The following is a 19342-nucleotide window of genomic DNA, read 5'->3' on the forward strand; positions in this document are numbered from 1 at the left end:
GGTTTCTACCGCCTCCTCTCAACCACTGAACACAACCCAACGTTACATCCTGATGGGAGACTCTACCAAAGGTTGATGAGGACAACAGAGTTGAGCAGCTATGGGACTTCTTGTTCCATACAGACAAGCAGGTGCTGCAGAACCAACCAGACAAAAGCCAAATGCTAACGTATGGTAGTGGGTCACAATCCTAGAAACACAAGCAGGAACAGTGATGAAATCAAAGCAGGAACGAAGCTTAAAAAGGCTGAAACTCAATATATCCTAGTAGTAAATACTGCTGGGAAATCAGGAAGTTCTATGAGGATGCTGTAATTAGAAAACCTGTTCAAGTAAGTGAATAATTGTGTGAGAAGTTTTCTTTTGGTATCTGTTAGTATCCAGTAATACTGTAATATAGTGTCTGAGAAGATGTCCCTGACATGGCAAAACACTCTCATACTCAACTATTATTCATTATATCAGTGATATAAGTCATGGAAATGTGAGCCTGAAGCTCTCTTAACACTCAGACTTACAACTCTAATGTTAAAGGTAATTAAACTGCTGTTTCAGTCGAATAATTTCATTTTTCATCTGATCTACTGACTACGATCATTTCAGATCCAGTAAGCTGATAAAAGTAATAAATCTGTGAGAAGAATTAAAGAATAAATGGACATAATTCCTGTGGAAGGACCTTCATAGAGCCATGGGTAATATAGTCTTTGGTCACAGAGGGTCATATGATTGTTGGGTTTTTCTCTGTATGTATTATTGTAGGGTCGACCTTACAATATGAAGCATCTTGAGGTGACTGTTGTTGTGATTTGGCGCTGTGTAAATAAATTTGGATTGAATTGAATTGAATGTGCTACGACCGGTTGATGAGGGAAAGAAGAGGGGATAAAAGACATGCTGTGGATGAGAGCCAGAGATTTATAACAAATATTTAGTTCAGAGAGGTCTATGACACATAGTGACTGAGGAAGAAACACTCAATGTGCAGATAAACAGCATCTGCTTTCTGCCAATTGCTAAGCATTATGATTGAGCATGTGTCAACACGTCTCCCAACTCTACTGGTCCATTTGAAATCGAAACAATAATCAGCTATGTGACTGTCAACCTAAGGCTACCCAGGCATACAAATACCCACAACTCTTTTCATATTTCCCAGTTAAAATCTGTCCATTCCAGTCCTCTGACCATGCAGGTCTGAATCTGAACCCAGACAGATAGAAAACCAAACCCAGCTAAACAAACAGCCTCAGAGATGTGGAACCAGTTTTATCTCACTCATCTTATTTGCGTGTTGTGTTTCCTGGTCTTTGGTCTCTGTGTTGTGTGGGAGAGCACACAGTTCCTACATTGTTTGCAAAGAAGATGTACTGAAGCACAGGTGTTTTCATAAAACAGTGGGCGTTGCTGCCTGAAAAAGCAGAACAGATCATGTTGCATGAACTAACATCCTCTTTAAAATATCAGTTGTCAACCGATGGCTTTGTTAAACACAAAAGAACAAGTACCTACAGTATAGTATTACAGTACATCTCACAGAATGACTGGAACAGTTTTCAGTACTCACAGTGAAGAAAGGTGATTAAAAGTATTTGTGTCTGACCTTTATTCCTTTACTCCTTTCCTGATCTTTGAGTTTGCTGGGTTTGAGTTAGTTCTTTAAATAAGTCACTCCCTTGTTTTCACTCTATGAGCTCCACACTAAAGTTTCCTGCGATCACTGCACATCCTACTTTATTTTCACTCATGTCTATCTGTGTGATGCTAAATCCTCCACAGAGACCATTAGATGAAAACAAACATTAGCCAGTCGAGTATCCTCGCAGGTCGGGCCTGGATCAAACAGATTCCAGAGGTGCTGCTATAAATCATGTCGTCAGCAACCTGCTGCTGTGAAAGGAGTGACACTCGTTTCAACACAGTATATTTTCACATTGAATACACATTTTCCTCCGTGTAACATCTAACATTTCTCAAAAATACAGTGTGATACCATAACCAACACACAGCCAATAAAAACAGTGTCCTTCAAACAAAATCAGTAACCTCCTCAGCTCTTGCTGGGACAGTGGCGCGGCTGCCCCTCTGTTGGTTTTCCATGGTCTCTTGCGTTCTGGGGGCCTCTGGATGTCTGGAGTTTTGATCTCCTCCATACCTGCTTCATACCCTGGAGGACGGGGCTGTGGCCCCCCCCACACTCCCTAGCAGATCGTTACATGGAGAAACCTTTGGAATACAAGCATGCTGATCCACACAGGTATGCACACGGGTGTTCACTGCTCGTAGACTTAAATTATACCTTTCTTGGCTACTACTTCGAAGCACATCTGTCCTGCGTGCTGCACAACAACATTGAATATTTAGTATTTACTGCTGTTTACACTTAGCTAGATTAATGCGATGGTGTTGTGTTTAGTATGTTGCTTTGTTTTTTTTTGTTTTTTTGCTTGTCTTCTATTCTTCTCTCAACAGGTGATCCAGGAGATTTTTATTTTTTTTCTCCCCCCCTTTCTCACTGTCCCTGTTCTGTCACCATGTAACCGTATTCTGTTTAAATAGATTTTCCCTGAGAAAGTTACTCTTTAGTGCCCCCTTTTGGCATGACCTGGTGTAACGTGCTCAAATCCGTCTCTGTTCTATGATGTCATCAGAAAGCGCATGTTATTGTTTGGGGAAAGGACTTCTCCCGTTCTCCCGTCCGCTGCTGTAGTGGCATTTGTCTCCCTTAAGACGGTCTTTAAGGGCATTGTCGGTATGTAATTCTGTTCCATCTTTACTAATGAACAATCTACTTGAAGAAATGTGATTGCAGTGTTTGCTTAATAGAAACGTTTGTAAAGAGGGAATTAGCTAACGCTTTCGGCTAAACAAGTCATTGTACTGTTATTGTGTATTTCTCCTCATCTATGATTTCTAAGAGCATTTCATGTCATGTTGTTTCTCAGTTTTACCCTACTTCAACTGGCCTAAGTAAAGGGAGTGAAGTCAAACCCTCTTGTCTGCGTGGTCATTTTGAAGAGGAGTTTAGTCTGAATGTCGACTCTAGCAAGGCGTTAGAGGCAGAGGACATTACAGTAAAACGACAGCCTCTCAAAGACCAGTCTCGTGGGGAACTGGACAGCAATTAGAGCTATCCTCCGGAAACAGCTCAGATGTAGGAAGAAATCCAATCGACAGCAACATGTCGCAGAGAACCAGCGCATCAATGAAAACCAGATCTAATATATCTGGCTCCTCCAGGCATACCAGGAGCTCAGCTGCAAGTAAGGCAGCCGCTGCACAAGCACGTGCAGAAGCTGAGGCGGCTAAGGCTGAAGCAGCATTTGTGGATAAAGAGAACGATCTGAAGCTGCAGCAAGCGGAACTGGAAGCTTCTATGCAGCTTCGAAAAATACGTCTTGAAGCGTCATTAGATAAAGTACGCATGGAAAAAAGGGCTGCAGCTGCAGAAGCAAAAGCAGAAGTTTTGGAGGCTGCAGCGATCCAAGATGATGGCGAGGGTCTTAGTGAGATAGATGTTCCCGCTGACGACCCAGTAACGCGCACAAGAGAATATGTGAAGGGTGCCTCACACGGCAGCCAAACCACGCCCATTCTAGAAACCTCCAATGATAACACGGAGACGAAACTCCTTCAGCATTCACCGACCATAGACTCCTACTCCAAGATCTTTACGCCAGGATCTGATGTACATTTTCGACCAAGCCTCAAGCCAGTTGCGACACCACACATCCAAACCCAAACCACACCCATAATAGCAAATCTAAAGGATCATTTCCCAGGCAAAGCTGATCAAAGTGAGACCTACACCCCTAAACAAGAACCAACGGTCAATTATGCCTCTGGACAGCGGCTACACCGGCGCGGCGTATATCACAACCCCAGACAACTCCAGTCACCCACATGAGACCACATGCCGGGAAAGGGGCCCACTGTACACTCCACTAGAAATGGAGCAGAACATGTCAGACCTTGTTAGATTTATGGCTCGACGTGAACTGGTGACTACAGGGCTCCTTCACTTCAACGACCGTCCCGAATGCTACAGAGCCTGGAAAGCATCGTTTATGAATGCCATCAGAGGTCTCAACCTCTCACCAAGTGAACAGCTTGACCTCCTCGTGAAATGGCTAGGTAAGGACTCAGCTGAACATGCCAGACGAATACGATCCGTGTATGCGAACCAACCAGCTAACGGACTCAGAGCTATGTGGGACAGGCTTAATGAGTGCTACGGTGCACCAGAGGTCATCGAGGGTGCCTTTTTGAAAAGATTAGACAACTTTCCCAAGATTCCAAACAGAGATGGTCGTAAACTAAGAGAGCTGGGAGACTTGCTGTCGGAGATACAGGCTGCCAAAGAAGATGGTGACTTGCTTGGGCTTAGTTATCTGGATACCCCTCGTGGTGTTACCCCTGTCGTCCAGAAGCTGCCATTTTATCTCCAGGAAAAATGGCTTTCTTTAGGCTTTAAGTACAAAGAAGATCGCGGGGCTCCCTATCCCCCATTCGGTTTCTTTGTAGACTTTGTGTGTCGGGAAGCACGGATGCGCAACGACCCTGGCCTCACACAGACAGCATACAGTAGTGAGTTATTAGGCAGTAAGCAATCGTCTAAAGCCGAAGGTCACAAAGCTGTGGCAGTTTTTAAAACGAGGGTCTCGCCGGATCCTTGGCCCCTTTTCAACAGTACAAGGACTGCATCGTTTCGCACCCAATCTGGAAGCGAGTCATCCACTAGAGATGATCCAGCAGAGCGCTGCCCGCTACACAACAAACCCCACCCCTTACCCAGGTGTCGCGGGTTTAGAGAGAAGCCAATGGAAGAAAGGAAAGCACTCTTAAAAAGGTACGGAATATGTTACAGGTGCTGCAGAGCCACACATTTGGCAAGGAATTGTGAAAACGACATCTCCTGCTCAGAGTGTGGAAGCAAGCGCCACATTGCAGCCCTCCACCCTGGATCTGCCCCATGGTCCACCAACACAGCACATTCCGCACCAGATCAGGGCGGGGAGGGAAATTCCAACCTGAATGAAGGTGATGTTTCCACAGCATGTACTGAGGTCTGCGGAAATTATTCCGCAGGGCGTTCCTGCTCAAAAATATGTCTGACCAGGGTGTACCCAACCGACTGCCCTGAAGCTGCAGTTACGGTATACACAATATTAGATGATCAGAGCAACAGATCACTTGCACGTACCGAGTTTTTCGACCTATTCAACATTGCAGGGCCTCCTTCACCATACACTTTGAAGACATGTGCCGGAACACAAGAGACAGAAGGCAGACAAGCACGTGGCTTTGTGATCGAACCCATTAACGGGAGTGTCACACTCTCTTTGCCGTCACTGATTGAATGCAACGAGATCCCAAATAACCGCGCAGAAATACCAACACCAGAGGTAGCATTAAACCACAGTCATTTGAAGGCCCTTGCAAAACACATTCCAAAGCTGGACTCCCAAGCTTCCATCCTGCTCTTGTTAGGCAGAGATATCATCAGAGTTCATAAGGTCAGAAGACAAGTGAATGGCCCACAAAACGCACCCTATGCCCAGAAGTTGGATCTGGGTTGGGTTATTGTAGGAGATGTGTGCATTGGAGATGTCCACAGACCTACGGTTATCAGCTCTTGCTACACTAACGTACTGAAAAATGGACGTCCTTCTCTCTTTCAGCCATGCCCAAACGATTACTATGTAAAAGAGAAGTATAGTAGTGGTAGCTCCCCTTCATTTCCCCTAACATGCAAACATCTCCCTGCTAGTGAGAAATGGGCCACCTTAGACTGTAATGTGTTCCAGACAACAAAGGACGACGACAAAGAAGCTCCTTCAATCGAGGACGGACAGTTCATCCACATCATGGAGCAAGAGGTCTATAAGGACCAAGAAAACAGGTGGGTGGCTCCCCTGCCTTTCAGATCTCTACGACCAAAGCTCCCTCATAACCACGAGCAAGCACTTGAACGTCTCAAATCTCTACAGCGGTCCTTCAGAAGGAAGCCTAAAATGAAGGAAGAGTTTGTCTCGTTCATGGCAAAGATCTTTCAGAATGGGCACGCTGAAGAAGCCCCACCTCTGAAGCCTAATGAGGAGCATTGGTACCTACCTTGTTTTGGGGTTTACCATCCCAAGAAGCCCTCCCAAATAAGAGTCGTCTTCGACTCCAGTGCCCAGCACAAAGGTTTGTCTCTGAACCAAGTACTCCTAACGGGACCAGACCTCAACAACACCCTGGTAGGAGTCCTCCTTCGGTTTCGGAAAGAACAGATCGCCTTCACTGTGGACGTGCAACAGATGTTTCATTGTTTCAAGGTGCGTCCTGAAGACCGGAACTTCCTCAGGTTCCTCTGGTTTAAAGAGAACAACCCAGAGAAAGAGATTATGGAGTTCCGTATGAACGTGCACGTCTTTGGAAATAGTCCTTCGCCGGCTGTGGCTATCTACTGTCTTAGACGTGCAGCACAGGAAGGCCGGAAGGAGTATGGGGAGGACGTAGAACAGTTTGTCACTCGTGACTTTTACGTAGATGACGGGTTAAAGTCCTTGCCCACAACAGACGCAGCTATCGACCTGCTCAAAAGAACTCAAAAAATGCTGGCTCGCTCTAACCTTAGGCTGCATAAGCTGGCTTCGAACAGCAAGGAGGTCATGAAGGCCTTTCCCAGTGAAGATCATGCCACAGACCTGAAAGATTTGGACCTTACTGCTGACACTCTACCAATGCAGCGTAGCCTTGGGCTGTACTGGGACTTGGATTCAGACTGTTTTACTTACCGCGTCCAGGACGAGAGAAAGGCATTCACTCAACGAGGAGTTCTCTCAACGGTGAACAGCCTGTACGATCCTCTAGGATTCGTCTCCCCCGTGACAATTCAAGGGAAACTGCTGCTTCGAGAACTGGCCTCACAATCTTCAGATTGGGACACCCCATTACCAGCAGAAAAGGAAAAGGTGTGGGAAAGTTGGAGAGATTCTCTGCAGGAGTTAAGACATCTGAGGATCCCCCGACCATACTCAAACATGTCACCATCTACTGTCAAGTTAACAGAACTCTGTGTCTTCTCAGATGCCTCAGAGAAAGCAGTAGCTGCCGTTGCCTACTTGAAGACTGTGGATGCAGATGGGGGATGCTGCACTAGATTGGTTGCAAGTAAAGCCAAACTGGCCCCACGTCCAGAGCATACTATACCTCGGTTGGAGCTTTGTGCAGCAGTCATGGCAGTAACTCTGTCTGAGGTCATCACCTCCGAAATAGACATTGTATTTGACGCAGTCACCTACTACACAGACAGTAAGGTGGTGCTCGGATATATCTACAATGAGAAGAGAAGGTTTTATGTATACGTGAGCAACCGAGTCCAGAGGATCAGACGAAGCACTACGCCACAGCAGTGGCGATATGTCTGCTCAGAAGACAACCCCGCAGACATCGCCTCACGGTCTATCACAGCAGACCACCTTGAGAACACAATATGGTTCTCTGGACCGGCATTCTTGTCTCGACTTGAAGGGGCGTCACCGGTGGTACAGAGGTTTGACCTTTTGGAACCAGATCAAGACAGTGAAATCAGGCCTCAAGTCACAACACTGTCGGTCACTGTCCTCAAACATCTCGGCTCTGGGCGGTTCAATCGCTTCTCATGCTGGGGTTCCCTCATAAGGGCTCTTGGTACCCTTATTCACATTGTTCAGAGCTTCAAAAAAGGAACGGAGTGTGTCGCTCAGAAATGTGAGGGTTGGCACCAGTGCAGCACACCCCCAACCAGGGATATTCTTGAACAGAGTAAGCTAGTCATTATCAAAGCAGTTCAACAAGAGGTCTATAGGAAAGAACTGGAGTGTCTTGCATCAAACGCCAACATTCCCAAGAGCAGCCCACTCGTTGCCCTGGATCCTTTCATTGACTCAGACGGGCTGTTAAGGATCGGGGGTCGCCTCATTGAGGCAAAAATAGGATTCCACGAGAAACGGCCACTGGTCCTGCCTGGACGGCATCACGTAACCACTCTCATAGTGCGTCACCTTCATGAGCAGGTACGTCACCAAGGACGTCTTTTCACTGAAGGGGCTGTCCGAGCTGCAGGTTACTGGATCGTTGGTGGCAGGAGATGCATTAATAGACTCGTTTTCGAGTGTGTCACTTGTCGAAGGCTGAGAGGGAGGTGTGAAGTCCAAAAGATGGCAGACTTGCCACCTGACAGGCTCAGCATGGAACCACCCTTTAGCAACGTCGGCATCGATGTGTTCGGGCCCTGGTCTGTATCAGCCCGTCGCACGAGAGGAGGCCACGCCGAAAGTAAGAGGTGGGCTGTCCTCTTTACCTGTCTGTGTGTCAGAGCTATACACATTGAGGTAATTGAGTCATTGGATGCCTCCAGTTTCATAAACTCATTCAGAAGGTTTATGGCGATTCGAGGACCTTTGAAAAGCATACGCTCCGACCAGGGTACTAATTTCACCAGAGCTTGCAAGGATATGGGGATTCCCTCGAATCTTGATGGGAAACACATGGAGAGGTTTCTGTCAGAACACGGATGTACGTGGACCTTCAACACACCACATTCCTCTCATATGGGAGGAGCGTGGGAAAGGATGATCGGCATCACACGTCGTATCCTGGACTCGATGCTTCTTCAGATGGGCTCCTCCAAACTCACGCATGAGGTACTCACAACATTCATGGCTGAGGTCTCGGCCATAGTGAACAGTCGACCATTGGTGCCCGTGTCAAATGATCCTACAGATCCTTTCATTCTTACACCGGCTTCATTGCTTACTCAGAAAGTAGGTCCATGCCCAGTACCAGAAGGAGATTTTGGACATAAAGACCTATTGAAGCAACAGTGGCGCAGGGTCCAAAGCTTGTCTAACACATTTTGGGACAGGTGGCGGAAACAGTATCTGTCAACACTACAGTGTCGAACAAAGTGGACTTCTGACCGGCCAAACCTTAAGCAAGGAAGTGTGGTGCTTCTTAAGGACAGTCAGTGTAGCAGGAACGACTGGCCCTTAGGTATCATCGTCGATGTGTATCCCAGTAAAGACGGAAGGGTGCGCAAAGTGCAAGTGAAGGTCATTAAGAAAGAGGGACCAAAGCTTTACGTCCGACCCGTGAATGAGATGATCTTGCTCATTCCTCCAGATGACTGAAATGTGTTTGACCTTAATAGGTGAAACCTGCTGAGTTTCAGACGGGGAGTGTTCTGTCACCATGTAACCGTATTCTGTTTAAATAGATTTTCCCTGAGAAAGTTACTCTTTAGTGCCCCCTTTTGGCATGACCTGGTGTAACGTGCTCAAATCCGTCTCTGTTCTATGATGTCATCAGAAAGCGCATGTTATTGTTTGGGGAAAGGACTTCTCCCGTTCTCCCGTCCGCTGCTGTAGTGGCATTTGTCTCCCTTAAGACGGTCTTTAAGGGCATTGTCGGTATGTAATTCTGTTCCATCTTTACTAATGAACAATCTACTTGAAGAAATGTGATTGCAGTGTTTGCTTAATAGAAACGTTTGTAAAGAGGGAATTAGCTAACGCTTTCGGCTAAACAAGTCATTGTACTGTTATTGTGTATTTCTCCTCATCTATGATTTCTAAGAGCATTTCATGTCATGTTGTTTCTCAGTTTTACCCTACTTCAACTGGCCTAAGTAAAGGGAGTGAAGTCAAACCCTCTTGTCTGCGTGGTCATTTTGAAGAGGAGTTTAGTCTGAATGTCGACTCTAGCAAGGCGTTAGAGGCAGAGGACATTACAGTCCCTCTCCCCTTCTGTTTTTCCTTTCCTTCCTCTTTCTTTCTCCCTTTCCTATCCCTCACTCATGTCTGTCCCATCTGTAACATCTGAAAATAAAATATAATAAATAATAAAAACAAAGATCGACCAAATGGACCAATACGGCAATGCCACGAAGATCCATTTGGCAAAGTAAATCCATTGGGTATCCTTGTTGGTCTTCAGACAACAATTCTGATGGCTAAAGAACCAAATGGGACAGGCAAAAAACAAAAAAAACAAAAACAAAATCAGTAACACAGAAAAGTGGCAGCTAAAGGGTTAAGTCTGCAGGTCCACACACTCATGTGAACTTAGAATCTCTCTCCTCTTGGGTCTGTGTCATTCTCCTGCTCCTGCAAATAAAAGACATCCATCCACCCTTTTTGCACTATTTGGGTGAATTAGGCACTAGAAATGAAGTCTCTAATCCTAAAATAAGTCAAGTCTTTAATCTCCATTTGAAGTCAGTCAAACCTTCAGTCCATCACAGTCCAGTCACATGCATTTATACCAATTATTGCTGACAGTGGAAACCCGCGCACTCATTTGAGTATCCACTGACAGCAATCTGATCTAAAAAAGAAATTAAATAAAAACAATTCTTTATGATTTTGTTATGGATTGAATCGCTACAATCCTTTTAGACCCATTGGATGTGGTCAGTGTCCCAGACAGGTGTACCTCTGCTAAGCCCATTGTAATCTGAAGAAGCTCACCTTGTACCTGCTCTCAGTGAAATATTTCATAGCACTTTTAATTCCAATCTTGGAGGCCTGTGTGGAGAGCAGGGAAATTATTTTGCTGCTATTGTTAATAATCATCATCCTTACCATTGCATTGATAATATAATCTACAGCATTGATATTGCATTCAGATGTTTAAACAGTGTGTGTCTTTCAGAAAGACTAAGTTGCAGGCTGACAGGAAATTGCAGGTTTGCAGAGCGTGCTTTTGTAGAAGTGAAACCGAGAGCAGAGTCTAAGTGCAGGTTATTCTGAGGAGCTGGTTAGACGAGGCTATTTGAATAACCAGGTTATTCAAATTGTCTTTTATACTTTTACATTCTTTGATTAAGCTTTCAGTAGAGGTTCTTGATTAAAACATTTATTCAACATAGTACATACAGTTTCAGTTAGGTTGTTACACATAAGGATGAGCCTCTGTTCTCGTAAAAGGTCAGAAGTGCAATGGGTGAAATGAGAGAACATGTAAGGTCGACACATACACACATACACACACATACACAGTAGATAGACGCATTTATAGGTGAGAGGTTAGTCATGTTTGTCTCTGCAAAAAGAGGAACAGTTTCTTGCAGGATGTGTGCCTTGTGTTCAAGACGAGAAGTGAAAGTCAGAAGGGACAGGAAACACCTGCCGTGAAGACGGAGACAATGTTCTTTTTAAACTGTGTTAAAAGTCATTGTGGCTTTGATTTGACGTATGCATATATTCTGTCTGAGGACGCATGAAGGGGCGTCATTAAATTCAAACCCTGATGGTATAAAATATCTGCTTATGCTTTGAGTAGTCGGAGATCAGCGCTGTCTGCGAACAGAGCTGGTCCCCCCACGCGTGTATTCATTAAAATCAATTGTTTGACCAAGCTCTTCTGGACCATGGTTGTTTGTACTCTCCTTCCTCAATATTTGAACCTTAACACCTGCTTAAAAGAGAGATGATTATTAAATCATCAACACAGAAAATATCATCACCGGAGGGATGACCCCTGACAGCTTTTCTCTAAGTGCACTGTTACAAAAATATTAGGCCCAGTTCCAGACATGTCCCAAGTATGAAAAACACTGTCCCTCTCTCAGAAGGAGAAAACAACCCAAACCTAACTGGCAGAATCAATCTAATTGTTGAGTCGCAAATTTTAGAGACCAAGTACCGCTCAGGTTAGAAGGAGTTGATTTCTGTGTCGACATTCCAATTAAAAATCAAAAACAAAATGATCACAGGTGAAGAGCAGAGTTCTGTGCCAGCTGTTTATTGAAAGATCAAATTCAGCAAAAGATCAGAAGAAGCAAAAAGCTCCCCCGGGGTGTTCGCCGTAAGAACATCCAGATCAAAAACAAACAGACGAACAGCAGCCAAAAAGCTACCCAGGGCGCATCTGACCCATCTTTTTATCGGGTCAGTGACCCCTCCTCCTGCTTGATAGTTTTCCATTCCCTGTCCGTCTTAAATTCAAACTATCAAGTTTTCCCTTAACTTTACAAATCTCAATATCACTCCCTTTATCAATGTAAAACATTTGTCAGTACTTTGCCCTAATCAGTTATCCTACTTGCACTTTGTACATTTTCTTTAATCTCCGTCGCTCAGGTTACATAACATTCTGGCACTACTCCAGGACTTTCTGGGCGCTGTTCTCACACGCTGTCGTCCATCATTTTTAATGGACTCCCTTTGACAGTTTTTGGCCAAAGTGAGTCCAAAAGCCCGCAAAATTGCAGATATCAAGCCAACTGCAGGGTAATAACAATCAATCCTCCTGACAACTTTCCCGGCTTTGGAGCCAGGAGTACTATATCCACTAAGGAAGGGTTTTCCCTGCCTTTGGGCAATTAAGGTAGCCCAGGAGCGTCCTCAGGTGTGCCCAGTCCTCCTGCTGTATAGGCCAGTGCACTACGTTTGGCAGTGTAGGCTGGCAGCAATGTTCCCTCTAATGTTTCATGTGTCTGAGCGAACACACAAACTCCCTGAGCGTCCCTTGGACCACTGTGAGCAAGAGCAGACGTGTGCACTGTGGTCACGCCAGCATCGAATCCATCCAAGTTACATGGTTCATAAAAGTTATCAAACTACAGCATTTACATTTATGTTAGACTACTTTTAATTAACTGCTTTAGCCCACTTACAATGAAAATTAAAAAAAAATCTTGTTCATGACCTGTGTAGGATGTTAACACTATTGGAAGTAAAAATAACTTGAACTCCAATTTTGAAAACACAACTTTCTTGTTTTTAAAAATAAAGCTCTGACTTGTATTATGAGTCTGTGGTCTGGAAGATAGGTCTGTAACTCTGCAAAACAGAATTGTTAAGGTCCATCCATCCATCCATTCGCTTCCGCTTATCCTTTTCAGGGTCGCGGGGGGCCCTGGAGGCTATCCCAGCTGTCATAGGGCGAAAGGCGGGGTACAACCTGGACAGGTCGCCAGCCTGTCGCAGGGCTAACACACAGGGACAGACAACAGACAGACAATTGTTAAGGTATTTATTTTAATAACATTTAAATTCAAGTTAGATTTTTTTTTGTGCGCAACACACATTTACTGTGTGCAGAGACCGTGCCAGCAGTGCGCAATTGCGCACGCGCGCAGCTTAGAGGCAACATTGGCTGTCAGAGAGGCTCCCAGGTGCAGCTTGAGCCAGGTTGAGTTCATGTTCTGTCAAAATGTAAAAGAACCCACCCACCACTTTAATCACACTCTAGATCTTGTTTTAACATATGGCATAGAAACTGAACATTTAACAGTGTTTCCTGAAAACCCTCTCCTGTCTGATCATTTCCTGATAACATTTACATTTACAATAATTGATTACACAGCGGTGGAGAGTAGACTTTATCACAGTAGATGTCTTTCTGAAAGCGCTGTAACTAAGTTTAAGAATATAATCCACCCACTGTTATCATCTTCAATGCCCTGTACCAACACAGAGCAGAGCAGCTATCTGAACACCACTCCAACAGAGGTCGATTATCTTGTTAATAATTTTACCTCCTCACTACGTACGACTCTGGATACTGTAGCTCCTGTGAAAACTAAGGCCTCAAATCAGAAGTACCTGACTCCGTGGTATAATTCTCAAACACGTAGCCTAAAGCAGATGACTCGTAAGCTGGAGAGGAAATGGCGTGTCACAAATTTAGAGGATCATCATTTAGCCTGGAGAAACAACCCCAACCCCAGGTTTCTCTTCAGCTCTGTAGCCAGGCTGACAAACAGTCAGAGCTCTGTTGAGTCAACCATCCCTTTAACACAGAGGTGGGGGAACTCCAGGCCTCAGGTCCCGAAGGCTTTAGATGTGTCCTTGATCCAACACAGCTGATTTAAATGGCTAAATTACCACCTCAACATGTCTTAAAGTTCTCCAGAGGCCTGCTAATGAACTAATCATTTGATTCAGGTGTGCTGACCCAGGGCGTGTTATCTAAAACCTGCAGCACACCGGGCCCTGGTACCTGGTACCTGGAGTTCCCCACCCCTGCTTTGACTAGTAATGACTTAATGAACTTCTTTACAAATAAAATGTAACCTGCAGTAGGTGCTCGCAGGAGTACCAAGGGTCCCTTCATGCAGCTGCTCAAAGTATCAGAGGAGATGAAGACAGACTTTAAGTTTGACTATGTTCTAGTGGTGGACACTGAAGGTCTGCAGGCTCCTGAGCTGGACGGTAACAAGACTTGTTACCGTGACAACGAACTGGCGACATTTGTCGTTGGTCTGGGAAACGTGACACTGATCAGCATCTTTGGAGATGATCTGTTGAAGATCCAAGATATTCTGCAGATTGTTGTTCAGGCTTTGATGAGGATGAAGAAAGTTCAGCTTTCTCCCAGATGTGTGTTTGTTCAGGATGTTCCAGATGTTGCAGCAGCAAAGAAGAACATGGACGGAAAGAGACGCCTGCAGGAACATCTGGACCAGATGACCAAACTAGCAGCTGAAGAGGAGCTTTGTGATGCTGAGCGCTTCAGTGATGTCATTGAATTTGATGTTCAGGAAGATGTGAAATACTGTGGGCAGCTGTGGGAGGGCAGTCCACCCATGGCTGCTCCTGATCCAGCTTACAGCGAGAGCCTCCAAGAAGTGAAGAACACCATCCTCTCTAAAGCTTCAAAGTTTGCTGGGATCACTCTCTCACAGCTCTGAACCAAAATTCGGGACCTGTGGAACGCCCTCCTCAGTGAGAACTTTGCTTTCAGTGTCAAGAACACACCTGAAGTTGTAGTGTACAGAAAACTGGAGGCCCTGGCCAGAAAGCAGACCTGGATCCTGATAAGAAGCATGAAGACCACTGAAGACCAGCTTTTTAACACAACTGAGAATGGAACGCACTACGAGGCAGCAGTAAGTTATCTTTATAAAGAAAATAAACTGAAGATATGAAATATTTACAAATTCTTCATTCTAACATAAAATTTGAATTTTACTTATTTTTCTTTTGTTTAGGATCAGCACGGAGGAGCCAGAGGATTCAATGAATCAGAAGAAATTCCTGGACATAAAGAAGCCCTGCAGCACAAAGACATTGCTGCAGCAGCTGCAGAGATTCAACAACATTTAGAAAAACAAGATAATATTCCACTAAATATCGCCATCACAGGAGAATCTGGTTCTGGTAAATCCAGCTTTGTTAATTCCTTCAGAGGTGTGAGTGATGATGAGGAGGGAGCTGCTCCTACTGGTGTGAAACAAACCACCTCAGAGGTCACACTGTACCCCCATCCCAACTATTCCAATGTTACTTTGTGGGATCTTCCTGGATTCGGCACCACCAAGTTTCCAGCTAAGAAGTACCTGAAGCTTGTTGGATTTGAGAAGTTTGACTTCTTCATCATCTCAAACACTCGCTTCACAGAAAATGACGTGAAACTCGCTCAGGAGATTCGGAGGATGAAGAAAAAGTTCTGCTTTGTTCGATCAAAGATCGACAACGATATAAATGCTGAGAGGAGAAAGAGAGACTTCAGTGCTGAGAGGACTCTTAAAGTAATCAGAGACGACTGCGTTCACAGTGAGTGTCTGATCACAGCTGAGTGAGATCTGGATTCACTTTTTAAACATATCCTAGTTTTAAATTATTTATTCTTTGTCTTGGTTCCCGGGTCAGTGACACAGTGTTTTGAGTTTGTATGAGTTCCGTGGGTGTTTGTTCCCTTTGTGGTCGTGGTCTCCTCAGGTGTGTCCTTGTGTCTCCGTGTTCCCTCTCTTGTCTTGTTAGTACGTCTCTAGTCCTACTCTTTGTTTCTCCCTTTCCTGTTCCCATGTTCTTCTCTCTGTGTTTCATCCTTTGTCTACCCAGTCTGTCATGTGTCTCCATGTCTGTTCATCCTCAGTCCCAGTGTCAAGCTCACGTGTCTTTGTCAGAGTCGGTGTGTTATTTCCTATTTTATTTTGACAGTCTCATGTGTGTGCCCTCATGTGTGTTAACTTCCTGTATCATCAGTTAACTACTGTAGTTACTATTTCTCCCACTGTTCTTTGTCATGTTGTCATCATATCTGCTCCAGCTGTGAGCTCTGTTTGGAGAGTTCCCTGATTAATATTCTTAGGTTTCTGCTGTAGTTTATCTTGTGACCTGTAAATCCAGCATCAAAGCTTCTCTTGAGTCCTGCATATTGGATCCACGACTCTTCCTTCCACACAGGATCCTATGATATTATTTTATAAATCTAACCATGTCAACATGTTTCTCTATCACACAGGTCTACAAGGCATCGAGTCTCCACGGGTCTTCCTGGTGTCGAGTTTTAAGCAGCACTGGTGTGATTTCTCTCTTTTACAAGAGACCTTAGAGAGAGAACTTCCTATGAAGAAGAGAGATGCTCTGCTGTGTGCTATGCCCAACATCAACCCAGAGACCATCATCAAGAAGAAAAAAGCTTTTCAGTCCAAATTAACATACTGGGCCACTCTGTCTGCACTTGGAGCAGCTGTTCAAGTTCCTGGTCTTTCTAGTGCTGTTGATGCTGCTGTGCTGGTTGGTGCTGTCACACATTTTGTTCATGTGTTTGGTCTCGATATCCCGTCTCTAAAGAGACTTTCTGCCAGAACAGGTGTGCCCTACGCTGATTTGTGTGCTGTCATCATTTCACCACTGGCTGCAGCAGAAATAACTATAGAGCTCCTCTTGAAGGTGATGACCCAAGTGGGATGCACAGCTTCATTAATGGCAGCAGAGGAAGTATCCAGATTTATTCCATTAATTGGAATCCCAATAGCCATGGGTTTCTCTTTCACTACAACTTATAAAATTCTGAATGTTATCCTCAATCAGCTCGCTGATGATGCTCAGAGGGTGTTTGAAAAAGCTCTGGGTCTGTAAAGATAAAAGACAATGAAGCTGATCAGTGTGTCCGAGGCTTCAGCAGGTCTCATTTCCTCTGATCAGAGCAGAAACAGATTAACTTCTCCCAGCTTCACACACTGAAAGTTTCCTCTTCCTCACATCAACACAGGAACAAATGTGATCTCATTACTCAGATATGAACTGTGTCAACGTTATAAACTTTGTAATATATAGAAGAGCTGCTGAATAGTGTTATTGTTGTTGTTGGTTTTTTTTGTGTGTGTAATGAGTTTCAACACTATGAACAGTAATGTTCATCTTCATCATTCCTGTCTGGTATTAATAAAATGTATTTTAGCGTATTTCATAATATCCTCCTAAACTTGGGGGGGATAAGTAAACCTGGTGAATCACTGAACTCTCAGCTTCATTAAAATGGATCATTATGGGTAAATGTAATATAGGTCCCCATTTACTCCATAACGCAATGATTTATTTGGTACATGTATACAGATCTATAATTATAATCTGAAACTAAACTGAGCGACTTTCAGTGAGTTGTTCTAAAAAAAAAATCAACCTACCGTCATTTTACAGTCATCAGAAATATGAGTCTTGGTTTTCCTGCAGAACATTTCAGGCTGAGCAGCCAATCCCAGTCAGAGAGAAGTGGCTGTGACAGAAACACAGCAGAGAGAAGGACAGAAGGTCAGAGCTCTGAATTCAAGGAGCAAACACACAAAACAAGACAGGAAGAAATTTTATAGGCTGGAAATACAAAAAGCAAATGAAGGACAAGCTGGTAAAAGGTGGATGAGGGTCAGCAGTAGAATGAAATGGATAAAATAAAATAAAAATAAAATGCAGTTGGTGGCCTGGTCTGAAATAATGAGAAACTGTGACTGCAGTTTTTAAATTTAACAATTATTTGTGATGCTGTGTGTATTAATAATAGCAAACTATATAAGGACAATAAATAGAGGAAAGATTTACAGGAAAATTAAACATTCCTCGTGTTTTCATCTAGTTTCAAAAATCTGATCTTAAACATCAAGAACCCTGAACAGTTTTTATTCTCCTGCTGCAGGTTTGGAGGATGTTGTTTTATTCTTGTCACACAGTGGTGACAATTATTGAATAGATTATATTAATGGACCAACAGGTTTGATTACAGGAGCACAGCCGTGTGTTTAAATGAGACACAGAGGCAGGGATGCAAATTTAAAGAACAAGCTGGCTTTAGTGAACCGAACCACAGATTTGACAACCACAGGTTTATGCCACAATGATGAAAAAGAAAATTACAAAAAACATTTTAATACATAAAACTACCAGCATAAAGACTTAGCCACGTGTTAGTCCTCAGGTCTCAATGTCGGGCGCACCCTGGTAACCTGACTTTGAAACGCTTCTAGAAAAATCTGATTACATAAGTTGAATTTCCATGAAAATCCCAAACATCACTCACACAAAGAGAACATCCCTCACAGCAGCTTATTGTACACAGACCCAAATAAAAACTTATCTGAAGGGTAGAGTCCAAAAATCTCTGGGTTCAAAAGAAAATAAGAATCCAAAAATGTGAGTCAGTGGTCTTAAGCATCACCAGCTGTGTGTGAAAGTGTGGATGAGACAGTGGAAAAGAAGGGAATCAGTCTCTCTGTCTCTGTAAGTAAGTGGGCTAAATCACAGGAGGAGTCCACCTCAGCACCAGAGGACCTGTCAGCAGACAGGGTCAGAGGAATAATACAGATATTAATTATGCTGTTCTAGCTAAAATCCACAACTTAGGTCTTTGCAGACATCATATTTCACATCAATTTGTAGGTAAAATATCAACATTTGCAAAAAAAAACCCTTGTACAAACTTTGCATTGCTGCAATATATCTTTGAAAATCTTTTTTTGTTAAAATTTAGAAAAACAAACACTTTCCAAACACAGTGTTGGAGCCATATGGACTTTGTGGTGATAAAGTGTTGTGTGTATGGTGTTGCTTGTCTATTCCAGGGATTACGGTTAGCTTCTTTGTCACGTGGGAGGTGTTACCCTCATGCCTCACTGTGTTCAGTGGAATATAACCAAACTTGTCAAAAGATTTTTTTTTTTTTTTAATTTTAAAATTTCAGTGTGAATTTCTTAATGAACGAGTGGGAAATACATTCACCTGGTTACCGGTCGGGCGGCCTGGAGAATGGGTGAGTAGGGACAGTGTGGTTTTTGTTGACCGTGTTCGCTTGTGCGTGTCAGTCGTCTTGTCTTGTCTCGAGCCTTCAAGTAGTTTGTACGTGCTCGGGTTTGACTGCGATGTGGATGGATTGCTGAAATATTCGATAAATGCTCAGTGGAAAATGTTTGGAGACTGATTAAAAACAGCAAAGCAGCATTCCCTACTTCATCCTTGGAGTGGATTCATTGATATCAAGTCACTTCATCCACATTGAAATACTGCAGTTATTTGCTTTTATGGATTTCAAGAGGTCATTGAGAAATGGAATCACTTCAGTGTGAACAGACTCACGCTGCACTGAAACTGTA

The 19342-nt window shown here is 43.9% G+C and overlaps 1 protein-coding gene and 2 long non-coding RNA genes across 3 annotated transcripts; all 3 read left to right on the top strand.

Annotated features, from left to right (window-relative positions):
- Positions 1-2226: 2226 nt before the first annotated feature.
- On the top strand, positions 2227-2990 carry LOC146551766 (uncharacterized). Its single transcript, XR_014890068.1, has 2 exons — positions 2227-2752; positions 2946-2990. It is a non-coding gene; the product is annotated as an uncharacterized LOC146551766 (long non-coding RNA).
- A 6328-nt stretch (positions 2991-9318) lies between these two features.
- Positions 9319-9675, top strand: LOC146551767 (uncharacterized). The gene is made up of 2 exons (XR_014889895.1): positions 9319-9437; positions 9631-9675. It is a non-coding gene; the product is annotated as an uncharacterized LOC146551767 (long non-coding RNA).
- A 4997-nt stretch (positions 9676-14672) lies between these two features.
- LOC146551768 (interferon-inducible GTPase 5-like) lies at positions 14673-17040 on the top strand. The gene is made up of 3 exons (XM_085256986.1): positions 14673-14863; positions 14966-15530; positions 16222-17040. The coding sequence occupies exons 1-3, from the start codon at positions 14801-14803 to the stop codon at positions 16839-16841; spliced, it is 1248 nt and encodes a 415-aa protein (XP_085113112.1). The 5' UTR covers positions 14673-14800; the 3' UTR covers positions 16842-17040.
- The last annotated feature ends 2302 nt before the right edge of the window (positions 17041-19342 follow it).

Source organism: Mchenga conophoros, linkage group LG19 (assembly GCF_057382185.1).
Source record: "Mchenga conophoros isolate Kocher_MC1m ecotype Shallow Benthic linkage group LG19, M_conophoros_male_GT1.1, whole genome shotgun sequence".
NCBI lineage: Eukaryota > Metazoa > Chordata > Actinopteri > Cichliformes > Cichlidae > Mchenga > Mchenga conophoros.